The sequence below is a fragment of the Lipotes vexillifer genome, unplaced genomic scaffold (genome assembly GCF_000442215.2).
Source record: "Lipotes vexillifer unplaced genomic scaffold, Lipotes_vexillifer_v1.1 scaffold98, whole genome shotgun sequence".
NCBI classification, from domain to species: domain Eukaryota; kingdom Metazoa; phylum Chordata; class Mammalia; order Artiodactyla; family Lipotidae; genus Lipotes; species Lipotes vexillifer.
In genome coordinates this window covers 2,495,462-2,522,762 of record NW_006799611.1, presented here as the reverse complement: position 1 = coordinate 2,522,762, position 27,301 = coordinate 2,495,462, and the positions used below count along the sequence as shown (strand labels likewise).

Here is a 27,301-nt window from a genome sequence, read left to right as displayed (position 1 = left end):
CCGATCCCGCGTGATTCCCTAGATGTTTGGGTCTCACTGAGTCCCTTGCCGAAGCCCAAGAGGTCCTGGGATTCACCCAATCTCCTCCACATCCTGAGGCCCCCTCCCCATCTCTCATTCCAAGAGCCACCTGCTTTCTGCCTAATACCCAGTTGATCTCTAATTAATTCCGGAATCTTCCCGATCCCTGCCAGATACCCTGTCTGTCCCAGGACCCACCCGGTGCCCCAGATCCGACGACCGACTCGAGCCCCCTTCTCCCCTGATCCTGGGACCCGCCCGACCCTTCCCAGGAACTGACTCCCAAGATTCCGAGGATCAACTAGATGAAGGACTGGCGTCCCGCCCAGCCCTGTGGCCACTAGCTGCCCAAGTCCAGGCTCCCCAGCCTCAGGCAAGAGAACACCGCATAGGGGAGCAGCCTGTCCCTCACGTCCTCATCCTTGATTCTCGCCCTGGTAGCATTCATTCATCCCATCAACCCCCTTCCACCCTTCCCCCTCTTTACCCACCACAGGCCACCTCCGTGGCCCCCTCCAGCACAAGTTTTCACCCTCCCTCACTACCACCATCACAGCCCCCACTCATCACCCCTCCTTGCTCCAGCATAAAACCCCGGACCGGGGGCGTTCTCACTTTCCTCCCAAGACCTCAAGTCTCCACTGCCTCTGCCCCTTAGCCTAAAAACCTGCTCAGTCTCCCCATCAGAAAGAACCCCACCAGTGCAACCCCCCTTCCTTCCCCGCTCCCTTTTACAGTCAAGGGGCACCAGAGTTGGCCACACTCGGCTGTCTGGCTGTCTCCTGCCCCTCGCTCTTCAGCCCCCCGCCTCCCAAAATCCTTCAGTCACCTCCATGGGCTGGACCCTTCCTGGCCTGGGCTCCCCTGTTGTCCCTCTGCAGCATCCCAGCCAGCCTGCCGACCCTGCCCTCCTCTGTCTCTTGGGCATCTGGGACCTGGCCAGCCTCTCCGCATCTCAGAGCCAGACCCCTCCTCCCTCTCCCCCACATCCAGCCAAGTCTGGCCCCATCAGCCTCCTTACCCCCCTGTCCATCCCCTCTTCTCCACCCTTCCTGCCACTGCCCTCGTCCAGACACGCTCCGCTCCGTATCCCAGATAAGCCTCCCCTCTGATCCATCTTTGCTCTAGCAGTAAGAGGGCTTTCAGAAACATATCTGACCCTATAACCTTCCGTGGTTCTCTATTGCGCTCCAGAGTGTAGATGAACTGCTGCTTTTTTTTTTTTTTTTTTTGCTGAACGTGAACTTCTCCCTCCTGCACCCTATGCAGTGGCCACACCTGACCATTCATCAAACTCCATCTCCAGGCCTTCCCTCAGCCAGGGACACACTTCCCCCCCCCAGCGGCACCCCTCACCTGCACCCTCCTATTCTGTCGCCGCAGCCTCACTCTCCCCCTCTGGCCTCTCCAGCGCTGCGGCAGTGGGAAGAGCAGGGGGAGCTGCTCGTGCCCCTCACCTTCCTGCTCTTGGTACTGGGCTCCCTGCTGCTTTACCTGGCTGTGTCACTCATGGACCCAGGATACGTGAATGTCCTGCCCCAGCCCCAGGTAACCAGGGCTCCCAAACATCTCCTGCCCCCCAAAAGGGAACCCAAGGCCCCAGTAACAATCCCATGCTAGACCCTGTGCTGAGGGCTTTCCTAGGGAATCCCAGGGAATCATCTTGCCAGACCTAGAGCCCCATCCTACAATGAGGAAATTACCAAGACCCAGAGAGGGGAAGTAACTGGCAAAGGTCACACAGCCTCACCGTCCAGGGCACTCTGCCCCCACTCTACCACCTCCATTACACGGGGGATGGATCCCCAAATGTGCACACCCAGAGTTAAGCTGACCCCCAAGGGAGCTACCCACCAGTGCCCTCTGCCTCCCAAGGGAACCCCATCTCATACTGTGTCCCCCCATTTTCAGGAGGAGGCCAAGGAAGAGCAGACAGCCATGGTTCCTCAGGCCGTCCCCCTTCGGCGCTGCAGATACTGCATGGTGCTGGTGGGTGATGCAGGGACCCCCGTGGGAGGGTCGGGCAAGATTGAGACTCCTTGGCCTCACCCCTCCTCCAGGAAGGCCTCCCAGATGCCAGCCCTGACCTCCCGCCCACATCGTTGGGTCCAGAAGGGCGCCGGTGTTAAGGCCTGATTCCCTGCGTGCCCACAGCAACCCCTGCGGGCCCGTCACTGCCGTGAGTGCCGTCGTTGTGTCCGCCGATATGACCACCACTGCCCCTGGATGGAGAACTGCGTGGGGGAGCGCAATCACCCACTCTTCGTGGCCTACCTGGCGCTGCAGCTGGTGGTGCTTCTGTGGGGCCTGTACCTGGCATGGTGGGTTCCCCCAGCGCCCTGGGTGGGTGGGTGGGGGGCAGGCACCAGGCACCCATCAGGTGTGGAGAGAGCCAGGCTCCCTCTTCAGGGGCCTCGTACCCTCTCCCAAATGGCCGGCCCACCTGGGGTCCCTGGGGCAAAGCTGCCACACACACACGCGCCAGCTCTGGGTCCCTGTCCCCCTCCTTCCCTGCAGGTCTGGCCTCCGCTTCTTCCGGCCTTGGGGGCTCTGGCTGCGGTCCAGTGGGCTCCTGTTTGCCACCTTCCTGCTGCTGTCGCTCTTCTCCCTAGTGGCCAGCCTGCTCTTGGCCTCGCACCTCTACCTGGTGGCCAGCAACACCACCACCTGGGAGTTCATCTCCTCACACCGCATCGCCTACCTCCGCCAGCGCCCCGGCAACCCCTTCGACCGCGGCCTGACCCGCAACCTGGCCCACTTCTTCTGTGGATGGCCCTCGGGGTCCTGGGAGACCCTCTGGGCTGAGGACGAGGAAGGCAGCAGCCAGGATGTTTAGGGTTGCTAGAGGCCGGGCCACCGTCTTGTGCCTGAAAACCAGAGGGGCTGCACCCGGGGGCGTCAGCGCTCCGAGGGCCTGGACCTCCTCACTGCTGCTCACTCCTCCCAGGCCTCAGGGTGGAGCTGAAGGACAGAACCCTGCCTCAAAGGCAGAAGAGGAGGAAGAGGACCCATGGGGGGCTCGGGCACCAAGGACCTGGGTTGTGGAGACTTCCACCCTCCCCACCCCAAGCCAGGCTGCCTCCAGTGCACAGTTTTATAAATTTAATAATCCATAAAGCAAGTCAAGTATTCAAAAAACAAACCAAACTGCTCCTCGCTGTGCCACCCTTTCGGGTCCAGGTCTTGCAGCGGGCAGGGGAGAGGTGGTCGAGAGAAGGGAGGGGAGGCAGCACTTTGCCCGGTGACTGAGTAAAGCCCACGACAGCAGCCCGTGGCCGCCACCTTGAGTCCCAAGGGTTCATCAATGCCAGGGCGCCCAGGTGGGCAGAAAGGCGGGCAAGCAGAGGCTCCAACCGTCTGGGGGACAGGGGGTAGAGAGCCCGGGAGGCCCTCAGGGCTCCAGGAATCGCTGGGACACAAAGTCGAAGTCCCGGAAGGCAGCCTGTTGGCGGGCGGTGATGGGGGGGCTGCGGGCATCAGGCGGCGTCAGGGCAGGCGGCAGCCCCGTGAACTCGCCCTCAAAGTAACGCAGGTCTGTGGGGCCGCAGAGGGTGGGCACAAATGGGGGCCGGACGGCTCGGGCGAGGAGGGCCTGCCAGTCGGTGGTCTGGGGGCAAGGGTAGAGGTGCCTCAGACGGCGGGAGCGGCAGCCCCGCGGGCCCTCGATGCCTCCCACTGTGCCAGGCTCCTGGACCACTGCGGCCCTGGCCACTCACCCTGAAGAAAGGCTGTGTCTTGATCTCCTCAGCATCCCGCTCCCCCGCCCCCAGGCGCTTCTCGGGGCACTTCTGGAGGAGCTGGGGAACAGGACAGGTGCTCATTCAGGGTGCTCGGGCCCCAGGCACTGCCCGCCTCCCCCTCTCCAGCCTCTCGGGTAGGGATCCCCGAGCCACGAGCAGCTGTCGGCCCAGCCCTGGACCCTGCGGTGATTACTTTTTTTTTTTTTTTTTTAAAGAGTTTGTTTTGTTTTTGGGGGGACGCGCCACGCAGCTTGCGGGATTTTAGTTTCCCGGACCAGGGATCGAACCCGCGCCCCCTGCAGTGGAAGTGCAGAGTCTTAACCACCGGACCACCGGGGAAGTCCCTGCGATTACCTTCTGAATGAGCTCAAGCCCTTGCACCGACAGAAAGCGCGGGTATGGGGCTTCTGCATTGACGATGCAGTCAAACACCTCCTCCTCAGTGTCCCCTGGAAACGGGCACTGCAGGGATGGGGCTCAGCAGGGTACGTGGGCCACCCCCACCCGACCTGGAGGCCCCACCAGCACCCCGTCCAGCGCTCACCTCGCCCACCAGCATCTCGTAGAGCAGCACGCCCAGCCCCCACCAGTCCACAGCCCGCGTATAGGCCTCCTGGGTCAGCACCTCAGGGGCCAGGAACTCCGGGGTGCCACAGAAGGTGCTCGTCCGGTCCCCAAAGCCGATCCCTGCAAACCAACATCCACACTGATGCCAGCATGGTGTGTTATCCACAAGAACCTCTAGCTCTAAGAATCAAGCACCCACCCTCCTTATGACCCCATGTTCTGAACCTGTGCCGAGCCCTGCCCCATACCCTTGGAGGTGGGAACGGTTTTTATGCCACTTGATTGATGAGGAATCTGAGTCTCAGACAAGCTCATGTGCCAAGGTCATGCAGAAAGCAGAACCCAGTGCCCTCTCCCAGCCCAGGAACTCCCTCTGGCCAAGGGCAAGGGGCTCTTTTAGAGCTTTTAGGGCTGGGAAGGACGAGCCAATGTGTCCAGGTAGTCCCTGGAATGAGGGCTGGGAGCTGCCACTTGCCCACCACCCTGCTGGCCTGGGCTGAGTGAGCACGACTGAAAGACACGGGATCCTGGACAGGAGGCACCCACCTTCCTTACAGAGCCCAAAGTCTGCGATCTTCAGGAAACCCTGGGCATCCAGCAGAAGATTATCCAACTTAAGGTCTCTGAGGGCAAAGCGGGGCAGATCAAAGGGGCTAAGAAGCGCTGAGGCCCAGGGAACAGCAGCCCCACCCCAGAGCAGCCCAGGAGGAGGGTAGCATTTGCCCCCTCGCCCACTCCCCCAGCATCTCGGGGGCAAGTTACCTGTAAATGATCTTCTGCTCATGTAAGAACTGCAGCCCCAGGACCACACAGGCCAGATAGAACCTGGAGGGTTGGTGTAGGGGGTAGTTCAGGCCCAGGACTGTGGGGGACAGGGCAGGGAGGCACCAGGATGGCCATGGCCTGGGGACTCCAGATATCCCTGCCAGAGTCAGGTGTGGGCGAGAGACTGGGAGTAGCCTCATGTGTAGCAGGGGTGGAGCTCCTCCAGATAACAGCCTGCCCTTCCTGGGCTCTGAGATTGTGCCAGGGATGACACCGAGAATCCTCATGCCTATCCTGGCATCCTCCCAGCAGCCTGCTGCGGATACCCGCCATGCCTATTTTTCAAATGAGGATCTGAGACTCCCAGTAAATGACCCACCCAGGGTCGCACAGCTAGTGGCCGAGCTGATATGTGAATCCAGGCTCCAGAGCCCACACTCTGCTGGGCAAGAAATAACAACACCAGCTGTCAGTCACTTACTGCTCACCAGTCCCTGTGCTCGGCAATTTCTAAATGTTATGTTCATCCACGCAACAAGCCTATGAAATAGTTATCATTAGCCCAATTCACAGCTATATAAACTGAGGTCTGAGGTCACAAATGCTGTGAGGGTTGATAACCAGGATTTGAACCAAGGCCTCCCTGACTCCATGCTCTTCTGCTGATGGGCACCCTGGAGGAAGCAGGATGAAGGCGTCACCAGGTACAGGGAAGCAGGGAAGGCTTGCTGGAAGAGGCGTACAGGAGAGATGGGAACCCACCGGGCCTGGGGCTCAGGGAAGACGTCCTCATGGATCTGCATCATGAGGTCGCCACCGGGCACAAACTCAGTCACGAAGCAGGCGTGGCTGGAGGTGTGGAAGCAGGCAAGGAGGGAGAGTAGGAAGGGGTGCCCCATGCGGCCCACAGCCTCCAGGATTCGCTTCTCGCAATACAGGCTGCAAGAGGAGGGCATGGGTTTTAGAGGGAAGGAGGGAACCTAGAAGGGAATGAAAACCTCTCCCGACTATGCCCTGTCACCCACACAACACCCCTGGGTCACTGGCTCTTAAGTCAAAGTGCCAGGCAGCTAGAGTGATGGTTCATATGTATCAGGAGCTCACATAGGTCTTTTTTTTTGGCCACGCTCTGTGGCATGCGGGATCTCAGTTCCCCAACCAGGGATGGAACCAGCAACCCCTGCAGTGGAAACGCAGAGTCTTAACCACTGGACCACCAGGGAAGTCCCTCACATAGGTCTTGAACCTGTACAACCACCCTGTTCCCATTTCACAGATGAGGAAACTGAGGTGCATAAATGAGGGGACCTGCCCAAGGGCACACAGTTAACAACTGTAGTTGCTAACAAGAGAGCCCAGGCCTGGCTGGCCCCACAGGGTCACCTCTTACAAGCCCCAGTAGCATTCAGCTGCCTTCCGGGGCCACCAGCCCAGGCCTGCCATCCTGGGTACCCTCCACGTGCCCGGATGCCAGGAACCCCCTGGCCTCAGCACACACCTCTCTATCTCGTCCCGGCTCAGCACCTCCTGCTTCTTCAGCGCTTTGATGGCATAGTATTGACCTGTCCCCTTGAACTGGACCAGGAGGACCTGGGGACCAGAGAGAGACTGGGTTCCAGGTGGGCAGTACAGGAGCCTACTTCCCCCACCCACTGCCCCACAGACCCCAGAGTCCCCCTAGCTAGCGTGTGTCGGGGCCTGCCCACCCCCCTCCACTGCACCTCATGAGCCCACTACCTTCCCGAAGTGGCCCCGGCCCAGCACGGCCAAGCAGCGGAAGTCCTGAAGCCGGGGGGGGTTCCTGCAAGAGAGAGGGTACAGGAAGCCCCTGGGACAAGGGCTGGGGCTCCGCAAAGGGCCGCTCCAAACCCTCCCTCCACGCCTGGTCCTGGGCTGTCCCCACCTGTGAGGCAAGAGGGGCAGGGGCTGGAGAGGCCAGGTGGGAGCTCCTAGGACTGCCATTTCCTGGGGTCTGGCATGCAGGTGGAGCTCAGTAACGTGGGCTCCGCAAGTGAGAACCTGAGAGCAAGCCAAGAGCTCGGGGCGATGTGAGAACGCCTGACATGCAAACACCCAAGTGAGTGGACAGATGTCTCTCTCAAACGCCAAGGTGAGCCTGCCAGGGGTACCTGGTGGCTGAGGCTGGCAGAGATGGCTCGAGTCGAGTCCTGGGCTTCATGTGGGGGCGTTTGGTGCTCTGTGAGGGCAGAGGGGCTCAGGGCAGAGGGGGCTTCCTCTCCTTTTTCCCTCCAGCCCTGCCGTCCCCATCCAGACAGCCCCCAGCATGACCAGCCCTGCCGCCGCTCACCGGCATCTCCTCGGGGGTCGGCTCCTGGGGCAGGTAGAGGCGCGGCGGCTTGGGTGGGGATTGGATCTCTTCTCGCAAGGGGGTCTTCTTGGGTGGGAAATTACTGTGGGGAGGAAGCAGACACACGACCGGGCACAGGCGGGTGGAATGCGCGGGTGGGGGTGGACCCACAGCCGTGTGAGGCAGAGAGACGGGTCAGAGGGCGAGCAACGGGGACAGGCACTGTCTGCATCTGGAGTGAGGTGACTCCACAGAGAAGCAGGCAGCCTGGGGCGAGGCTCCTCACCTGGGCGAGGCAGGGTCGGCGGCCCCCCGGGGTGTGGCTGGGGTCTGGGAGCACCCTTTCGGGGGGCTGATGGTGCTTGGAGAGCTGCAGGGGGGCAGTAGGCTCATGACCAAGCGCCCCCAGGCCGCCATGCTGAGGTTCATCTGGGAAGCCCTCAGGAAGTCCTGACCTGGGGCAAAAGGGGGCTCAGTCCCAGGGTCTCCTAAGGGTCCCAGCCCTGCTCCCTACTAGCCAGCCTTCTCCACTCCACACCTCTGCGTTTTGAGAAAATGCGCTTCTGCCTCTGCAGCCGGGGCCTTCTCTCAATGACAGGGTCACAGAAGGTCACCTGCGGGGGCAGGCGGCAGGGCTGAAGACCAGTCCCCTCCCACCCCACCTGCCATGGGCACCTCCTCAGCCTCCAGGCTCCCAGCCCGAGCCCATGTCAACAGACACAAGAGCCAGAAGGACTCGGAGAGATGGATCCAACATCCTCATTGGGACCAGTGGGGAAACCGAGGCCCGGAGAAGAGAGGTGGTCCAGGGTCCCACACGCAGCAGGGCAGACAGGACAAGGATGCAGGCCGCCAGGCTCCCATGAAGTCCTCAGAGAGGGGCTGGGAATCCTTCCTTCCTCTATATCTCCTCCCTCTGGGTCTCAGTTTCCACTCCCACATGTGGGTGCAGAGCACAGGCTCAAAGGCCCTTCTTTGTTCTAAGGGAGCCAGGGGCCCACAAGGTCAGGGCAGGGGCCAGTGGAGACCTGAGCAAAGAGCAGCCCCTGCGGCACCAGGCTGAGGGAGAGCTGGTGACAGGCATTGTCCAGGAAGTCCTCCAGCCTCAGGAAGGCCACGCCGCACAGCTGCCGCCAGTCCCGCCAGTGCACCCCAATCTCCAGCTCTCGGGCCTACAGTGGGGAGGCCAGGTTGAGGGGTGGAACGTGGCACGAGCCACTACCTGGCCGGCCTTCCACCCCACGGCCCACGGTCACCCCTGTCCACACAAGGCAGCCTCACCCGCTCCAGGGGGACGACAAAGGTCTGGTCCCAGGACTGCTTGGCCACAGGCCCCCAGGCCGTCTGGCCCACAATGCGATTGTCCACCTTCAGCACGGCCAACACCTCACCTGTGGGGCCAGAGCCGGGGTTCAGGGCGGCCCGGGAGCGGGGGTCCTTTGCTATTCCCCAGCTTCCCGTGCCCCCTACTCACTGGCCAGCTCGCCTCCACCACGCTGCTGCTTGGCCCTGCTCCAAAGCCAGCCCTGGGAGGGGGTCCCGGCCAGCGCGGCCACGGGGGAACGTCCAGGCACAGCTGTCAGCAGCTGCTCACAGCCCAGGAGGTGGACCTGCAGCGTCCCTGCCAGGGAGCATGGTGGGGGGCCATTATCAGGTGCCGTCCTCCAATGGACCCCTGGGACCCCAGGAATGCTACCTTCTCCTGGAGGTATAGCTAAACACAGACCTTGCCCACATTAGGCCTCGGCAGCCACCTGCCACCCTTGGGGCCAGCCAACTGGTCCTCCCCTCCTGCACGCTCTCTATGTGTTGGAAGAAGCAGGGACACACAGGCAGAGGAGTGAGACTCAGACCTCAGCCAGGTTGCATGGGACCACAGCGCGTGGTGACACACTGCTCAAGGCTCAGGGCCTAGGAACAGCGCCATGGCAGGGATGAGAGCCCAGGGAAGAGCAGGAGGCCTGGCTGGCGGACCTGTCCCACCTCTTCCCTGGGCCTGTCTCCCCATCTGCACAGTGGAAAGCAGCGCCAGCTCAGCCCTACCTCCTGCAATGGGTACAAGCGTGTTTTGCCAACCAAGCAGATTCATTTTAGGGTCATTAGAGATGTGTCCCTCAAAGGGCAGAGGAAGCAGTGGGACTCTGGCCGCCCTTGAGGACATACACTGGGCCTAACAGCACCATTTAGGAAGTCTGGGCCTGGGGTTTACACTCTGAGAGACCTCATAAACCAAGGCAGTGCAAGGGTGGAAGAATGATTGGAGGAATATGGGTATTCAGCCAGAAGACAGGATGTGGGGTGGCCCCAAGTACCTGAATTTTAGGCCATTTAACAAGCCCTTACCCCCACCTTCCCCAACTTGTCTACTTGGCTAACTCACATAAGCCCTTCGAGGGCAAGCTCAGACACCACCCCCTCCAGGAAGCATTCCTTGATTCCCCAGGGGCCAGGTGAGGGGGCCCATCCAGCCGCTGCACTTCCCCTTCTCAGCTCTGCTCACAGTGGGATGGGGCCCGTCTACCCTGCATCAGCTCTGTGTTGGCAGGGGCTGGGCTCTCTAGTTGGCACTGTGTCCCAGGTGGGAAGTTCAGGGCTTCCAGAGTTGACGCTGTTAGATTATTTGGAGGCAGATCCAGCTTGGGATAAGGAAGAACTTTCCAACAGCCCAAACTGCCCAGGACTGGGTATCAAGGCCTCCAGGGCTATGAGCTCCCTAACACTGGCACTTTGAGCACTTTCATGGTTCCTCACTTAAATAATACCGTCACTGACTGAGCGATCTCTGTGCCTGCACGGTGCTGAGCACTTCACACGCAACAACTCACTGAATTTTCGCAGCAACCCTATGAAATAGGTGCTGTTATCACCCCCATTTGACAGAGTGAAAAACTGAGGTCTGGAGAGGGGATGTCAGTTGCACAAGGTCACACAGCTAGGGGATGGTGAGGCCAGGATTGGAAGTCTTCTCCAAGATTCTTCCCCACTGTGTTTCAGGCTCCTCCCTGGAAGGGAAGGAGAGCTCTGAAGTAGGAGGGACTCCTGGGTACCTGTCATGGCGGTGGGCTTCACGAGTGTCCCTGAAGGCTGGGGGTTCCCAGACACAGCAGTCCGCAGCTCCCGGGCCACTCTGCCACGCAGAGGGTGTGCAGAAGGCAGTCCCTCCAGCAGCTGCTCCAAGGCCAGCCGCAGGAGGTCCAGTTTCTGGGAGGACTCCTGGAGCTGGGCCTGAGCCTGCAGAAGGGATACAGGGCCATGGGGTAACGGCGGGGGCAGTGGCTCAGGCCACCTGGAGACACCCTGGATGAGGTCTAGACAAGAATGTGCCTCCTGTTTCCTCATTGCCACCCCTCACAGCCAGTCCAGCGGTGTCTCCCGCCACTGCAGAGGGTGGTACCACTCAGAGAGGAGCAGCAATGGGTGGGGACCATGATCTGACCTCGGCTAGCACCTTGCGGTCCTGCGTTCGCCGGCTACCGAGCAGCTTCACCACGTTCTTGGCACCCTCGGCCACAGCAGCCTCGATGCGTAGCCGGTGCCGCAGCTCCTCCACCAGCAGCTCCGGTCCTGGGAGGAGGGGGTCAGCCCTCAGGCCCATGCCCTGCTCCGCTCTGCCCATCCACACTTCTCAAGGCCTCACCTGGCTCAGGGGACCCACTGGCCTCCAGGCTGCTGATCTTCATTCGTAGCAGGGCCACCTTCAGCTGGCTGTCCTGTAGCATCTGCTGGGCGGCTGCCAGAAGCTTCCTCTCCTATGGGGTTGTGACATATGCCCCCTCAGGCGAGGACCAGGCCAGAGCCTCCCTGGTCAGACCGGGGACTGGAGCAAGCCTCCCCCATCAGTCCAGGATTGAAGCTAAGTCTCTCTCAGTAGGCCAGATACTACAGCCAAGCCTCCCTTTTTAGACTAGGTCTGGAGCAGACCTCCCCCACCAGACTAGACAAGGGAGGGCTAAGGTCAAGCCTCCCTTATTAGATCAGGGTGAGCCTCCACATCATGCTGAGAGTTGGGACAGGTTGGGAGTTGGGCTGAGATTCCCCATTAGACTGGTGTTTTGCCTTCTCTGTTAGATGAGGGGTTCGAGCCACGCCTTTCCCACCAAGCTGAGATTTAGGGTTCTGCCTCCCCCGTCAGACTAAGGGTGAGACTGTCTCTCTTACAGGGTCAATGTCTGGGTTGCATTTCCCTATCAGAATAGGGGCTGGTGGTGGGATGAAGTGGGAGATTGGGATTGACATATATACACTAATATGTATAAAATAGATAACTAATAAGAAACTGCTGTATAAAAAAAATTCAAAAATTCAAAAAAAAAAAAGAATAGGGTCTGGATCACCACCTTCTCTAATAATCTGAGAGCCAAATCTCTTCCCCTCAGATCCCAGGGGCCTTACCTTGGGAGTGCCACTGGCATACGTGTGGGTCATATTCTCGGCTCCCTGCTTGACCTTCAGCTCTACCTGCAGCTGCCTCTGTAGAGCCTCCAGGTGTCGGGCCCTTGGCTGCTCTGCCAGCGGCCGAGGTCCTGAGGCCGCAGGTTCTGTGCGCAAAGAGCGTGGGGCTCATGAACCCCTCCCCCAGAGCCGAGAGCCCCTCATGGCCTAGCTCTCTCCTCCCCGCCTCTCCCGGGCAGGGGCTACAAGAGGAGGCTCTGAGAGAGGTCAGGGCCAAGGCCAAGGAGCTGGGTCAGCCTGCCGCCTGCTGTCCCGAGGGGCCTGCTCAGATTCCTCACTCACCAGCCGGGCCAGGCCCGGGGCCGGGCAGCAGGATGCGGGCATGCAGCTCCCGCAGCTCCCCGTGCAGCTGCTCCAGGCGGCGGTTGGAGGACCGCAGCAGCTGCTGCACGTGGCCCAGGTGGCGGCGGTCGGTGGCTACCCGCCGCAGGTTCTCCACACCCTCCTTGATTTTCAGCTCCTTCTGGATGGCCCGGCGGATCGCCTCTTTCTCATCCCCTGGGGGCCACTGGCCCACCCCAGGCTGAAAAGGCAGAGGCCTTAGTCCCCTCAGTCCCCACCTCCACGGCCTCAGCTCATCACAGGCGGAGGCGCAGGGAGGCAGGCGCAGTGGGCACCCAGGACTGACACACACGGTTTGGGAAGCATCTATGAGCTTAGAGCTAGCATCCCTAAGCCAGATGGAAACCCCAAGGCTATTTATCCAGCCCATGCTCCTGTCCCGTGCCATCAGAGAGAAGAGTAAGGGGGAAAAAATTGTTAATGTTTGCATGGTGTTCTGTTCTAAGAACTGTGCAGACATTAACTTGTTGATCCTGACAGCAACCCCATGAGGTAGGTGTAGTTATTATCCCCATTTTATAGATGAGGAAACTGAGACACAGAGAGGCTAAGTAATTTGCCCAAGGCCACAACACAGGGAAGGAGATGCACCATCATCTCTTGGGCCCCAGCCTCTCCATGCTGGTCACGCTTACATCAGGCTGCTCTCAGTCTGGGATCCAGGCTAAGGTCTGGGGACCAGAAAAGAGGCTTGGCACTGAGAAGGGCCCCCCCCACCCCGCACCAAGGTCACTCAGACAGGGAAACCTGTGGCCTGAGAGGAAGCTAGGGCTGTTCCCCGATCTTCCGACACCCCAGCTGGCAAAGCAGAGGCACAGAGGGGTTGAGCAGGTCTCCGGGGCCCACTCCCAGCTCAGCTCCTGGGAGGAATTAGAAGGCTCTCTCACTGCTTCACCCCAAGCGAGAGCAAGAAAGAGGAAAAGCTCCTTCCCAGAGGCCATTTCAAACCAGTGGGTGCCGCTGCTGACCTCAGCCCAGGGTAACCCATGATGCCCCCAACCCAGGGCTGCCTCAGAGCCCTCACCTTACCTCTCGGCTCTCCATCTCCTGAGCCCAGTGGAGCCTTGGGGACCCCCACCCCAGGCCTCCGCTGGCCCTCTGGCCCGTCTGTCAGAGGGCAGGGGCGGGGCTCAGGAAATCCTTTGAGGGCCCTAGGCCAGAGGGCCAGAGCCAAAGGCCTGAGCAAACAAAGATCCCACGGAGCTGGGGGCCCGGCACCGGGGTCCTGAGTCACCCAGCCGCTGCTGCTGGGCGGAGGTTAACAGGAAATCGGAAAATATGTACAAGCCACGGCTGGAACAGGCAGAGGGACCTCCGGAGGAAGGGGGAGGGAGGGCACAGACGCAGCCCTGAAAGTTGCCCAAGGGGTGGGGGCACTCTAGGAGTCTTGTGGACAACACTTCACCCTTGACCAGAGCCCATGGTCCTGCCTGCTCCGGGCTGGCGGCTGGGGTGCTATCTTGTACACAAACGTCCCCACACCCATTTCCTCTGGGCTAGTAAGTACCCCACCTCTCCCCACCCCCCAATAAGACACACAGCCTCGTCCCACGCGAACCTATTGCCAGCTCCGGCAAGAACCCCGCCCCCTCGCCATTTGGTCTGGAACCCTTTGTACCCGAGGGTTCCCCCGGGAACTGGGTAGGCCCCTTCTTCTGGGGTCCCCACTCGCCGCCTGCCTGTGTGCTCTGGGAAGGACCCCACGACCGCGAGGGAGTGGCACCCTCCGCCTGCCGCACACATTCTTCTCCCCTCCCAGGACCCGTCCCTAGGTGCCTGCACGGCCCCCCTTTGCTTTCGCAGCGGATGCACATCGGCCTTAGAGTGTTACCTGGAAGAACAGATTTTAGGAAACTTTGGGGCCCACCCTGGTGGCCCTGACTGCGGACTCAGACGTGCTCATGGTTAGGCCTGACTGGAGGCTCTGATTCACTTGGAGGTGATTTGGGGACGTTTCCAGGAGGCAGGAACGACTTACCCCCAATGCTCAGGTCTGCCCTGCGAAGGTGTAGGGGCGCGCAGGGCAAGGGCTGGGAAGGGACACGGGGAGGAGCTGGGGACGCGGCCGGAGCCCGGGGCGGTGAATGAGGCTCCCCCCACCCCCCGGCCCGCGCCCGAGGCCCGTCCCCTCCGGGAGCCGTTCACCTGCTGCGGCGCCCCCTCTTCCATGGCGCCGCTCGGGCAGCGCGGCCCCTCCTCTCGACCACTCCGGTTCCGGAAGCCCGGGCCCCTCCGCCAGGGCTTTCAAACTTGAAACTTCCCGGGAAGCGGCGCCGGAGTCGCGGGATCGGGCGCCCCCTCCCGAGGTCCGCTGGCCCTCGCGGGACCTGGGATCAGCGCCGCCTCTCGGCCGCGAGGGATCGAGCCCGGCTCCTGACCCAGAGGCCCCGGTGCCTCCCCTGGATCCGATGTTCCGAGGGATTTGGAGCCCAGTGCCCCTCATCTGAGGCTGCGGTTCCCGCTCCTTGAGACACTGACCCCCGCCCCGCGATACAAGGGCAGAAAAGGACATTTCCCGGGCCGGAGTCCTCCAGCTGCCGGGTCGCGCGCCCAGAGGGGCGGGCCCGGGTGGTGACAGCGCCGCCTGCCGGCCGCGGGGCAATGCCTGTGTTGTCTGTCCTCTCTGGGCAGGGTCAGCCTCTTCCTCGGAACCCCGCCGCGACCTGGCTCCCGCCCGGAGTCACTCTTCCTCTCCCATGTCATTGGTGTAAAATGGGCTAATCCCATACCTGTCGCCCCCCAAGGAGCCTTGGCCCTGTCTGTAATCACTGTAAGAATGTATGCGTGGGAAAACAATAAAGCCTTACCCAAATTACACCAAATTACAAACGAATCCAAAATCCCTCAGGACCCCCGCCCCATCACTTGACTAGACTGGAGCTTTCTGGTTCAGCCAGAGCTGCTCAGCCTTTGCCCTAAAGGGCTCATCTAAACAGAATACACATTTAAACCTTGAGTAAAAGCCACCATTTCAGGAAACTAGCCTGCGCTAGGCGGTTCTTGCAATGGCTTAGGTATGTAGGGGACCCTGGTTCCTTACTGCCTAGTCTAGAGTTGTTTAGGCAATTCCTGTTATCCTGTGCTCACCAGCACTTTGTGCCAGGACTACAGGAAGGAGACTCGTCCAAGGGGCCGGAAGTGAGTAAGGCTCAAATACTGAAGGTGGCTTATTTGCTGACTTGGAAGAGGTGCCCTCCAGTGCTTTAATAGGAGGAAACCATGTCAGTTCCACTTTGCTCTATCACCTACTTCACAGTGGACTGGAAACTGAAATCGGCAAAACATGGGCAATCCTGGGATTGTCCTGCAATGGGAAATCAACCAAGTGACATGAACATATGCAAAGGAGACTTGGTTCACTGGGGGACATGCCGACTTCGTAATCAGAACCAAGTGCGACACTTTTACATATATACAAATCAGAATTATTGAAGGTTAGACATTTAACAGCTAGTAAGCAAGCTAGCCAGGCACATGGTAGGCTCCTTTAAGTGGGGGTTATCGAAGTGCCCTTAGCTGAATGTTAACAAATAACTGAGAGGTAAAAAGACTACCAGCTTCTGACTGTAGGTCATGGGTTTCAGAAAAAAAACATCAAACGAGCAAAGCTCTGCCTTTCAGGAGGGTATCTAGTTCCCATCTTGAGGCTCATTTATCCAATCCTCCAGTCAGAAAGCTGAATTATGTGGGAGAACTATGATTTTTAAGTTTGCTGTGAAGTGTTTCATTGTCTCAGTGGCCACTAAGGGAAAGGGGTTCAGAAATAGAATACATCCACCTCTCCTAATGAACCCCAGGCTGGACAAACCTATAGCCCTGGGCTGATGGATGAGTCTGACAAGATAGCTGCATCTCACATGTCTGATGGTGATGGTGCTTCATAAAATTGTAATTCTTAGGAAAACTGAAGTTCACATTTAACACCCAGTGGGTAGTGAATAGCCCAAACGAACTCTGGCTAACGAGCTATTAAAATTGTCACATCAACCTGAAAGGAACTGTCCCAGCAGGCTACATAAAGAAACATTTACCCCTTTCTAGACTTTTCTTTTCCTTCCTGGTACTGCAGACATCCATCCATCTACATTTAGATTTGCCTCCCTTGGGTAGTATCTCAGTATGCAATGTCACTAACTAATCAAGTTGTAACACACCCTCCACTTTAAAAGTCCTCCCTGTTCTTGTTCTCATCACAAAACTGCAGTCCCTTTCCCCTCAGACCCATTAAAAATAAAACTTGTAAGTCTTCATTAAATGAAATCCTGAAAGTCTTCATTTTTTGCAATAGAATCCCATTCTTACAATAGCCAGAAAGGGTTTATAGCAAAATATAACAAAAAAGGCAGAAAAAACAAATTTGTGCTTATGGGACCAAGTGAAACCATGAAACCAGTAGTGTTATAAAGCAGTAATGATAAAGATTACCAAATTAATACACAAACACAATTATACAGTCCTCTGAAGCCCCCAAACTCCCAAGAATCCATCAAGTAAAAGGCTCCTACTTTTCAGCACCCAAACAGCTAACGAAGCAGGCCAGATGTCAAGCCAATCTGTCAGCCCAACAAGACACTGAGGTACTCCACTGACATTTGAACTCTACATTTTAGAGCCAGCATTGGTTGAAATAGTAAGGGCCTGTCATGGAGGTCAGAGAGCACAGACTAAAGTCTTAAAATATCAGTACATCACTGGAGAGACAACCTCAATTGCAGAGCATTCCATAAGTTTTTAAATTAAATGTAAAGACACATTACAAGCTACTATCCTCTCTGCCCCAATTCATGCAGTTAAGTTCCCCTTGTAAGCAGAGTATGGCACAGCTTTGGAAGAGGATGTCCCAAGAGAAATGAGCTGAACAGCCACTATTTGCTCTTTTTAGATGTCCTTGTACCAAAGGCGCTTTGAGCCATTCACCTGGCACTTCCCAAAACATACTTGCCTAAGGGCCAGCCCAAGAACTCTTGCAGTTGCAAACAAAGCACACTACTTTGTAGCCCATCTTCCAGTACACTAAGTTTGCCCCTTCTGCCTTCTCACAGCCTAGCACTCCTTCAGATTTACGGCCACAGCGGAAGCTAAAGGGTTGTCTCAATAACTGGGAAATTACCTTTAGGGGCTCCTATCTTTTGACCACGTTCCCCAAAATAAACATTGTAGTTTGATTAAATAACCTAACAGTGCCATGACCTCACCAGCACATTAAAAACCAGTTTTGGTAAGCTGTCACTCTGTGAAACAAAAATCACAGGCTTATTACTTCATTACTTCAAGTGACTTGGTGACTTCCGTAGGGAAAAGTCCCTTAAATGCTGACTTCAAAATCAAAATACAGAATCCCCTCACGAATCTACTACATTCTAAGTAACAGTAATTTGTCCATGACTTCCAAACATACCTTTCCACATAGATGTACCTATGATCTGAAGCACAGCTCTCCCCATTTCCCAGTCACTACGAACGGAAGTAACAAGACCAAAAAACAAAAACAAAGCAAAAAAAACTAGCTTATCACCTAAATTCAAAAGCAAGTACTAACATCACTCTGTAAAACAAGGAGAATGACCCCAGCCAAAAAAATCTTTATGTTCCTTTATTGGAGCAAGATTCCTGACCAGTATACAGTGATGTATTTGCTACAGAGACCTGTGCTGAAATTACATACTATCCATCTAGACAGGTTTTCGTTACACTTTGCCTACTGAGGGAATAGTTCCATTTATAAAGTTTTTATACATCAAAAAGCTTTGAATTTGACCAGGCGGTCCATTAATTCATCTCTGAAAAAGCTAAGTAGCATTTAATTTTAGCTACTATATTTTACAGCATTAAAAAGCTTATGCATTAGGTAGCTTCTCAAAATGTGATTTATGCACAATGGCATTTAGCAGACGGAGTCCATCATCTCCCCCAGATTCACACAGACAGGTCTCATTTGAGAGCTATATGCTAAAAGAGCTGGTACTTTGAGACAAAAGTACTCCTAACCTGAGTTTCTTACCAATACGGACTTCTTACTCTGAAAGCCTGTCTTCTCGGCCACATTTTACAGTGCCAGCAAAGACATGCCAACAATCGTCCTGTATATTAACTTGGCAGTAGAGCACCAGGTCTGTCTGATGGTGGTGGCAGGCACTATTATATCCAGGTAAATAAAAGCCCATATTTTGAAATGCCAATTTGAGATACAAATCAAGGGTACAACATATTCAGAACCGAGTTTTCAGCAATGATATCCCAAATGATGTGAAAAATTTCAGAAACTTATGTCAAATTGTACCCATATGGGTTCCCAGCTATGGAGACATTAATACATTGATTCAAATCCCTTTACTCAATCAACATAGCCCTGAGGTCATCCTGCAAAGTGCATATCAAAAAATACGAAGTTAAGGTGACAAAGTTTGACAGTAACATTATACAAGTCAAACTTGCAAAGTCATATTAAGTATATCTGTTCTGAGAGAAAAGCATCAAATCCTTTGTGTACACATTTAGTTTTATTGTAACAAAGCAACTTGTACACTTTTAACGTTTAAAACTGAGCATCATCTTTCCTTTCCAGTGAAACAAAAAGAAAAATTGAAAAATAAACAGGAACAAAATTACAATAGAGAATGTCAATTGCAAATAAGATCCTACAGGTTCTGCTGATTCTCCCATCGAGTGGCAGGGCTCAAGTCATCATTAGGAGAGAATTTTATTTTAAAAGTGTCATCTTAAACTGCAAGGATGTCCGTTAAACATCACAATTAAACATGCCAAAGGAGAAGCCATGTTGTCAAAATGCCCACTTAACCCACCCAAACATCTCAGACCCACCACCCTTTGCTGACCTTCTATAACCCCATTTTTTAACGTTTTTTTTTCTTTTTTTAAACAAGAGAAAGTAGACAGATACATGTTGGTAAATGCTAACTGTCCATATTCACATAGAGACACAGTGTAATCTCTGAGCCCAGTATACAGAGAAAGGAGGAAAAAAGCTAGAATTCTATGCACTACTACACAGGGGCCTAGCACCCTCCAGCTTCCAGCAGAGCTAAGGGAGCAGAAGGTTTTTCTTTTTTCCCCCAGAGCATGATGGTGTTGATTCCATAAAGTTTTTGTTGAGACAGGAAGGGATAAAAATGAATTTGGAACAGAAAGGGGTAGAGATTCTTTTCCCACTGAATTCTGCTCAAGGTATTTCCCCCCAAAATAAGTTGTGAGCCATGGTATAAAGGAGAAAAGAGACCTCAAAAACAGGGCAACTGAGCACAAGAGGAGGAGGAGCCTGCGCGTCCAGAGCCTGTGCTCCGCAACGGGAGAGGCCACGACAGTGAGAGGCCCGCATACCGAAAAAAAAAAAAAAAAAAAAGACTGCAACTTGCTCCCAGGGACTGGAGAAAATTAAAAAAGGAAGGTTGGAATCCATCAGTGTTCCATTAGTCATCTTCTCCTTCATCTTCCTGTAAGAAAAAAAAAGCAGGCAGTTAATCTTTCGGGTTAATTCTAAGGTCAGTCCCCAATATTCATATGGACTCCACAGAACATGACGTGCCAAGGGAAATTAATTTTATGAAACTCTACCGTGGTCCCTTGGTATATGCGAAGGATGGTTCAGAATCCCCTCCACATATGAAAATCCCCAGTGGGGTGGGGGTGGGGGACTTCCCTGGCAGTCCAGTGGTTGGTTAAGACTCCATGCCCACTGTAGGGAGTACAGGTTTGATCCCCAGTGGGGGAACTAAGATCCCGCATGCCGCTCAGCACGGCCAATAAATAAAGATATATAAATTCTTAAAAATTAAAAAAAATCCTCAGGATGCTCAAGTCCCTTAAATAAAATAGCACAGTATTTGCATGCAACCTACCCACATCCTCCCAGATACTTTTAAAATTGTCTCAGATTACTTATAATAACCAATACAACGTAAACAGTTGTGAATACAATGTAAATAGTCGCCAGCACTTGGCAAATTCAAATTCTGCTTTTTGGAACTTTCTGGAATTAAAAGAAAAAAATCTGTTGGTTGAATCTGAAGAATGGGAACCCACAGATACAAAGGTCAAACTATACATCAGGGCTTCTTCCCTGGTGGCGCAGTGGTTGAGAGTCCGCCTGCCGATGCAGGGGACACAGGTTCGTGCCCCGGTCTGGGAAGATCCCACATGCCGCGGAGTGGCTGGGCCCGTGAGCCATGGCCGCTGGACCTGCGCGTGCAGAGCCTGTGCTCCGCAACGGGAGAGGCCACAACAGTGAGAGGCCCACACACCGCCAAAAAAAAACAAAAACAAAAACAGAAACAAACTATACATCAGTCTTCATCAATTTTTCTTTTTTTTACCCAGGGCTACGCAGCTTACGGATTTTAGTTCCCCGACCAGGGACAGGACCTGGGACTCAGCAGGGAAGGCACCCGAGTCCTAACCACTGGACCACCAGGGAGCTCCCCAATCTGCATCCCAATCTGATTCTTGATTAAAAGACCCAGTGATGTTTCAGACAAGTTAACTTTTCAGAAGTAACCAAATCAGACATCTTTCGGACCAAGTAATACAAACCAAAACCCACTCTATCCCAATATGATCGTAAGAATTTTACAGTTTGTCCAAAACATGTGTATTTTTGTTATTTGGGAGATTTCTCAAAATTTGAGCAGCTGCACTGTCCACAGCCCTTTCATTAAGTACTGGCTAGGGAATGACATAACTGGAACAGTTATAAGTGCTAACCACAAAAGCAGAACTAAGTGAATCACTGATACAATGAGCTTATCAAAATTTTCAACCTTGGACAAAACAGCCTATCTTTTCTACAAGTCCTCCCACAATTTGTTGAGTCAGTTCCATCATACAATATAAGTAACCTCCAAAGTAACATGGTGAATTCTCTTTGAAGATTTTCTTTTCGGATTTAACCAAATCTTTTTACCTCTCCTTCCTCCCCCTCATCATCATCTTCATCTTCTTCACCTTCATCCTCATCCCCTTCTTCGTCAATGTCTTCCAATCCTTCTTCCTCTTCATCATCATCATCATCCTCTTCTCCTTCCCCTTCCTCATCATCCATGTCCGGAACCTAGGGTTAAAAAACACACAAGAAAAACAAGAGTCACCTCAAGAACTCATTTTCAAACAAATGAAACAAGTGCAACCTTGAAAAGAACACTCTCAACTCACCAAGTAGTACTGTAATGGATTTGGCCAAATATCATCTTTGATGACCTCTCCTAACTCATCTGCACCTGCATCAGAATGATCAGTAAACCAGGTGAAGAAGCTTTCTGGCTCCTCATGCTGTCTCTTCCTGCTGGCTTTATTCTGAGTTTGACTTGAACGTTTTGTCAAATCCTAAATAAAGATGGAAGAACTTTTGACATAGGCTCACTACACCTTAAATACCTATAATTTAAAGAAGGTTTTAACCCAAAAGCAGAGCAAAAACTGGATGTTACATTATCTACACTATTATTCTTATCTTAAAAAAAGTTACAAAAAGTACAGCTAGTAAGGAGAAAGAGAAGCCCAAGAATTTTAGGTCTACAAAGAACGCTGTCAAATTTGTACGTCAAGCTTTTCTTGAAAGTTACCAGCTAGACTTGGCTTTTTTTAAAAATTAGTTCCACTTCAACAACCAGTATCTTAACACAGTTTAATTTAAAATACATTTACTACTTAAACACAGAAAGGGCTTCCCTGGTGGCACAGTGGTTAAGAATCCGCCTGCCAATGCAGGGGACACGGGTTCGAGCCCTGGGCCGGGAAGATCCCACAGGCTGTGGAGCAACTAAGCCCATGCACCACAACCACTGAGCCCGCGCTCTGCAACAAGAGAAGCCACCACAATGAGAAGCCCGCGCACCGCAACGAAGAGTAGCCCCCACTCGCCCCAACTAGAGAAAGCCCGTGCCCAAGCAACGAAGACCCAACGCAGACAGAAATAGGTTTCGGGAAACCGCAAGTTACCAACGTAGAAACCAAAATGATTTAGTCCATCTCAACAAAAACTTGGCTCTATAATTTATAAGACCACAAGCTACTGCATTTGGCTTTAACAAAACAGACATTTTTATATTTTAAGGATCTGCATTTAACACATCACGAAAACACCAAATATTTAATTAAATGGTTCAACTAGATCAAACTAGAGAAAACATCAATGCCCAACAATCCCTCAAATACCTTTCCGGATTTCCATTTGATTTCAGTGGACTTTGAAGATGGATCACCACTCTCATTCAGATGAAATTCTTTGGAGAGAACTTTATTTTCAAAGTAAGGGTTTTCATCAAAATACTACAATAAACAGAGAATTAGAAATCAATACAAAACAGCCCTTCTAACCAATACTCAAGTTGATTTCCATAGTGACAAACAAGTTACTGATACTTACAAAATCTATTCTGTAACCTGATTTAATATCTTCAAATTCTGTCACTTCAACTCTTGTCAAATAATGCAGCGCCTCTTCATCCTCCTCCCCAAGCAGTGCAGACACTAGATCAGTAAACAGGCCAAATGATTACTAAACAAACATTAACCAACAACTCAAGCAATCCCTTTTAAAATTTCCCAAATTTGGTTTCATAAATCCATTATAAACTGAAAACCAAATGGCTCAGTGTCAGAGCTGTCACTTTCTTTTATCAAGTAATTAAACAGAATCCCAAATTAGAATAGGATCTCTTCTAAATAGAAAGCATGAATTGCAAGCCTCTCCCTGTTTCAACCTCTGCATGTAATCAACATGGTGGACCAGGTCCTCAACCAAGGTCCCTCCACTCTTTAACAAAGTGGACATCCCACACCCTTTAATAATGCTTTGCCGCAACATACCTTGTGGATGGTTAACAAATGTTGTTACCCAAAAATTTGGGATTTTGGCGATCAATTCCGACCTCTTCTGAAAAAACGGTTGGCGGAGTTTGTTATATTTCTGTTCTACTTTCAAAATCTCCTCACTGGCTTGTTCGTTAAGTCTGAAGCAAATGAAAAGACATGTTGACGAGGACGGTACTTAACAAATACAAAAATTGCTGAGATCACAGAACATTTACTCTTGTTAGCTTTAGAACAATGCAGAGTACACATTTATAAAAACCAAATCACCTAGATTTTTGTAGCCAGAGACCCAAGTCAAAATTGAGATGGCAATTTGATCAGCTTTACCAATAGGCACTAGACAACTGACAGTTCTTAAGGTGCCCAAACAGCATTTTGGTAACTTTGTATATCTATCTACTCTGTTACCAGGCCAACTTCGATTGTTTCCCTCAGGCAGATCAAGAAGAAGGAAAAAAAAAGCTGCCAAATGAAGTAACAAAGTTATAAGGCAAGTCAGAGCAACAATGATGCCATGACACTAAACTATCACAAGTCCACACAACGCAACTCAGACAACTTGTAGGCTATGAAAGCAAACCCTGTCTTTACAAGGTCAACGTACTTTAATCAGAAACTTTTTGGTGACTGTAAAATGTTTCACAGGAAAGTAACACTGAATCCTCATACCGATATTTCCAACTAAGTTATAATCATCTCCACTTGGCCAGTAGATACAGATGTATTTGGCCACAGTTTCAATATTTACCAAACCGTAAGATGCATGTCAGAAAACTTCAAAGCAAATTGAGAAAAACTTTACCTGTCTATTTCATTTTGTACTTCATCAATATGTTCAATTGCTTCTTGCTGTTCTTTTTCTGCAAGAAAAAGGTGCACGAGACTCAATACTCATTTGAAAATAAATTTAACTGGTTTTCCTTCCTGATGTTAACAGTCTGTGATGTGAGTTATATCAATAAAGCTGTTTAAAAAAAAACTTGCCTACTACTACAAGGCATGCTTTCCACGTGTTCATGTGTATAGTTGACAAATTACTTTTCAATTAGGACTATTCACAAATCATGCTGTTAGACTAGTCAGAATGTTTGACTGTAACGCTTTCACGAGTTCTATTACAAGACCAATTCAAGTTTCCATAATGAGATAACAAACGCTATTCAGAAATCCTTAAGTTCTCTTTTTTAAAAAAAATCACATTATAAGCCTGCAACAGAGCAGCACTAGCTATTAACTAGAATACGGAAACTAACCCATGACAATAACAAAAATTAGGACACCATCTATCTCCATGGTGAAATCCCCTTTTACACCAAGTTGAAAATATTGCTCGGTATTGATTACTATTAAGACATCAGACACGCCTACAAAGACAGGGAAGGCCCTGGGAACTACCTCACCACCGTAAACACTTGACTTTACCTTCTAAGAATATGAACCCCCGGATTCGAATCCGACCTTTCTCGCCCCTCCAACCCAATTTCAGGCGGGCTCATCTCAGAGGCGGCCCCGCACGACTTTGGAGCACACTTACAGGGAGCAAGCATGCAGTCAGAAACTATGGGCCAGAGAACGGAGAGGAGGAAAAGGGGGTGTGCTACGGGAAAGGTACCCTTTTGTCCGGTAAAGACCGCAAAACCTACAAAGCTAAGTGGGCGTGAAGGGGCCAGATCGCGCGGTTCATTTCCGGCAACCAGCCCGGGTGGTGCAGTCTTCACCTTCATCCCCATCCCCTTCTTTATCAATATCTTCCAATCCTCCTTCCTCTTCATCATCATCATCATCAACTTTTCCTTCCCCTTCCTCATCATCCATGTCCGGAACCAAGTCGTATTGTAATGGATTTGGCCAAATATCATCTTTGATGACCTCTCCTAACTCATCTGCACCTGCATCAGAATGATCAGTAAACCAGGTGAAGCAGCTTTCTGGGTCCTCACGCTGTCTCTTCCTGCTGGCTTTATTCTGCATTTGACTTGAACGTTTTGTCAAATCCTTTCCGGATTTCCATTTGATTTCAGTGGACTTTGAAGATGGATCACCACTCTCATTCAGATGAAATTCTTTGGAGAGAACTTTATTTTCAAAGTTAAGGGTTTTCATCAAAATAAAAATCTATTCTGTAACCTGATTTAATATCTTCAAATTCTGTCACTTCGACCCTTGTCAAATAACGCAGCGCCTCTTCATCCTCATCCCCAAGCAGTGCAGACACTTGTGGATGGTTAGCAAACGTTGCTCCCCCAAAATTTGGGATTTGGGCGATCAATTCCGACCTCTTCTGAAAAAATGGTTGGTGGAGTGTGCTATATTTCTGTTCTACTTTCAAAGTAGCACAGAATCTCCTCACTGGCTTGTTCGATAAGTCTGTCTATTTCATTTTGTACTTCATCAACATGTTCAATTGCTTCTTGCTGTTCTTTTTCTGAGGTCTCGTCGGCCCCGTAGTGGTTGGAGTTGAGCTCCTTTTTACTGACTTTGGCCGCCGGCGCCGACATGGTGCTGCTCCGCGGTCGGGGGGGGAGCGGGGAGGGGGAGAGAAGGGAAGGCGAAGGGGGCGGGCAGCAGCTTCCCCTCACGCCACACGCGCGGGCGCTCGCTCGGTCCGGCCGCCTCCTCCCGGCGCTCGCTCGCTCGCTTTCCCTCCCCCTGGCTCGCGCGCGCGCCCTCGCGGCCTGACAACGAGGGAGGGGCTGGGGCTGCGTGCCGGGCTCCCGCTTACGGAGCGGAGGCGGCGGCGGGCAGGCCGGCGTATCTGATCCTTCCCTCACGCTCCGCGCTCCAGCTCCCGGCTCCAGCTCCCGGCTCCAGCTCCCCGAGCCGCCTACTCCTCCGCTTCCTCCTCACGGCGAGGGGCGGGCGGAAGAGCCATGAGCTGAGTTTTTAACGCTAATAGGCTGGGGCGCCAGGACCAGCGGGCGGAGCCGCGGCGAGGAGACACAGGGCCTGGCGAAGAGGCGGGAGGAAGGAACGCCGCGACGTACGGGGACTGCCCCCCGCGTCGCGCTCCCCTCCCCCGCTTTCCCCTTCTCCAGCCCGACCCGGGACTTTTGCGCGCTACGGGCGCGCGGCGGCCCGAGGGGCGGGGCCTCGCCAGGCTGCGCGCAGGCTCCCAGGCGGGTACGTCACGTGGTGGCGGAGCGGCTTCCCCTGTCTGCCGGGTGGCGCGGGGGAGAGGGGTGTCTGCAGCCCCCCGAAAGCGCAGGCCTCGTAGTAGCTTGACTTCAGAACACTGGAGCCCAGAAATATATCCACCCCGGGTTCTGCACTCTGGGACACTACTGGGGCGCCCCTCCTCGTGGGGGAAGGAAGGCGCCACCTCCACCCTATTTCCCAGAGAGGGAAGCTGCCTTCGGAGTCAGGCTTGTTTGCAAAGCCCGAAGCTGCCCAGTCCACTCACAGGGAGGGCCTTTTCCTGCCTCTTAGTCCAAGCTCTGCCCAGCAGGCTGTGTGCACTTGGGCAAGTCATTTTCCCTCTATGGGCCTATTTGTTATAAAATTACAAAATTCAAGAAAGGCTGACAAACGGAACATTGTGTTAGTGGTGATGTTTAAGCAGGGCAACGCTAAACTGGAAGTCCTCTGAAGGCAAGGAGGTGCCACATTAATCCGCGGGTGCTTTGGACCCAATTCAGTGCCTAATTCAAGGAGCTTGCAAGAATCCGTACAGAGTGCTAAGCACCAGTCGCATCGACTGCGCCTGCATCGCACAACTGCAAGATGGAGTTGGCTGTGTTAATTTCATTTCGCTACGTCTGCGCCACCATGGAAGCCCTCGTGCTACCACTTTGATGTCACTGAACAGAGATGGAAAGAAATACCAGGCTCCAACCTCCCTGGTGGCGCAGTGGTTAAGGATCCGCCTGCTAATGCAGGGGACACAGGTTCCAGAACTGGTCCGGGAAGATTCCCCCATGCTACGGAGCAACTAGGCCTGTGTGCCACAACTACTGAGCCTGTGCTCTAGAGCCCCTGAGCCACAACTACTGAGCCTGTGTGCCACAACTACTGAAGCCCGTGTGCCTAGAACCTGTGCTCCGCAACAAGAGAAGCCACCGCCATGAGAAGCCCGTGCACTGCAACAAAGAGTAGCTCCCTGGGCTTCCCTGGTGGCGAAGTGGTTGAGAGTCCGTCTGCCTATGCAGGGGACGCGGGTTCGTGCCCCGGTCCGGGAAGATCCCACATGCCACGGAGCAGCTGGGCCCGCGAGCCATGGCCGCTGAGCCTGTGCGTCTGGAGCCTGTGCTCCGCAACGGGAGAGGCCACAACAGGGAGAGAC

General features: G+C 53.6%; 5 protein-coding genes across 5 annotated transcripts in view; 2 read left to right on the top strand and 3 right to left on the bottom strand.

Annotated features, from left to right (window-relative positions):
- Positions 1-3,152, top strand: part of ZDHHC12 (zDHHC palmitoyltransferase 12) — a 3,346-nt gene extending 194 nt beyond the window's left edge. Inside the window, exons 2-5 of the mRNA XM_007471788.1 lie at positions 1,433-1,569; positions 1,933-2,010; positions 2,176-2,342; positions 2,539-3,152. Coding sequence (XP_007471850.1) covers positions 1,433-1,569; positions 1,933-2,010; positions 2,176-2,342; positions 2,539-2,857 — 701 coding nt within the window. The 3' untranslated portion in view covers positions 2,858-3,152. The remainder of the gene's footprint in view (positions 1-1,432; positions 1,570-1,932; positions 2,011-2,175; positions 2,343-2,538) is intronic.
- PKN3 (protein kinase N3) lies at positions 3,120-14,480 on the bottom strand. The gene is made up of 22 exons (XM_007471789.1): positions 14,341-14,480; positions 12,136-12,376; positions 11,794-11,939; positions 11,039-11,150; positions 10,838-10,965; positions 10,449-10,632; positions 8,876-9,022; positions 8,683-8,792; positions 8,430-8,573; positions 7,940-8,015; positions 7,688-7,856; positions 7,402-7,504; positions 7,223-7,290; positions 6,831-6,894; positions 6,592-6,683; positions 5,856-6,032; positions 5,091-5,153; positions 4,875-4,951; positions 4,306-4,448; positions 4,116-4,223; positions 3,738-3,818; positions 3,120-3,628 (listed from the first exon to the last, which is right to left on the bottom strand). The coding sequence occupies exons 1-22, from the start codon at positions 14,362-14,364 to the stop codon at positions 3,413-3,415; spliced, it is 2,673 nt and encodes an 890-aa protein (XP_007471851.1). The 5' UTR covers positions 14,365-14,480; the 3' UTR covers positions 3,120-3,412.
- Positions 14,481-19,622: 5,142 nt separating this feature from the next.
- Positions 19,623-24,569, bottom strand: LOC103083849 (protein SET). The gene is made up of 8 exons (XM_007471828.1): positions 24,557-24,569; positions 23,825-23,912; positions 23,017-23,159; positions 22,574-22,677; positions 22,363-22,476; positions 21,361-21,531; positions 21,113-21,259; positions 19,623-19,646 (listed from the first exon to the last, which is right to left on the bottom strand). Exons 1-8 carry the CDS (start codon positions 24,567-24,569, stop codon positions 19,623-19,625), a joined length of 804 nt encoding a protein of 267 aa, XP_007471890.1.
- A 133-nt stretch (positions 24,570-24,702) lies between these two features.
- LOC103083569 (protein SET) lies at positions 24,703-25,520 on the bottom strand. Its single transcript, XM_082931526.1, is given in 3 exon segments — positions 24,703-25,113; positions 25,115-25,360; positions 25,362-25,520. Coding segments are annotated over 3 exon segments (816 nt in total).
- The window catches only part of LOC103083298 (cold shock domain-containing protein E1-like), a 10,441-nt gene continuing 8,658 nt past the window's right edge, over positions 25,519-27,301 (top strand). Inside the window, 2 exon segments of the mRNA XM_082931525.1 lie at positions 25,519-25,534; positions 25,919-26,002. Coding sequence (XP_082787651.1) covers positions 25,519-25,534; positions 25,919-26,002 — 100 coding nt within the window.

What these genes read in the sequence shown, in the direction of transcription:
- PKN3 (XM_007471789.1), bottom strand. Translation starts at nt 14,364, where the DNA reads ATGGAAGAGGGGGCGCCGCAGCAG. An exon ending in ACCGCAAGGTGCTAGCCGAG is followed by an intron (nt 10,633 to 10,837) that starts GTCAGATCATGG and finishes TCCCTTCTGCAG; the next exon opens with GCTCAGGCCCAGCTCCAGGA. An exon ending in AGGGGCTGCTCTTTGCTCAG is followed by an intron (nt 8,016 to 8,429) that starts GTCTCCACTGGC and finishes CTGCCCCCGCAG; the next exon opens with GTGACCTTCTGTGACCCTGT.
- LOC103083849 (XM_007471828.1), bottom strand. An exon ending in ATTTGTTAACCATCCACAAG is followed by an intron (nt 22,678 to 23,016) that starts GTATGTTGCGGC and finishes TTACTGATCTAG; the next exon opens with TGTCTGCACTGCTTGGGGAG. An exon ending in ATGAGGGGGAGGAAGGAGAG is followed by an intron (nt 19,647 to 21,112) that starts GTAAAAAGATTT and finishes TTTTTCTTACAG; the next exon opens with GAAGATGAAGGAGAAGATGA.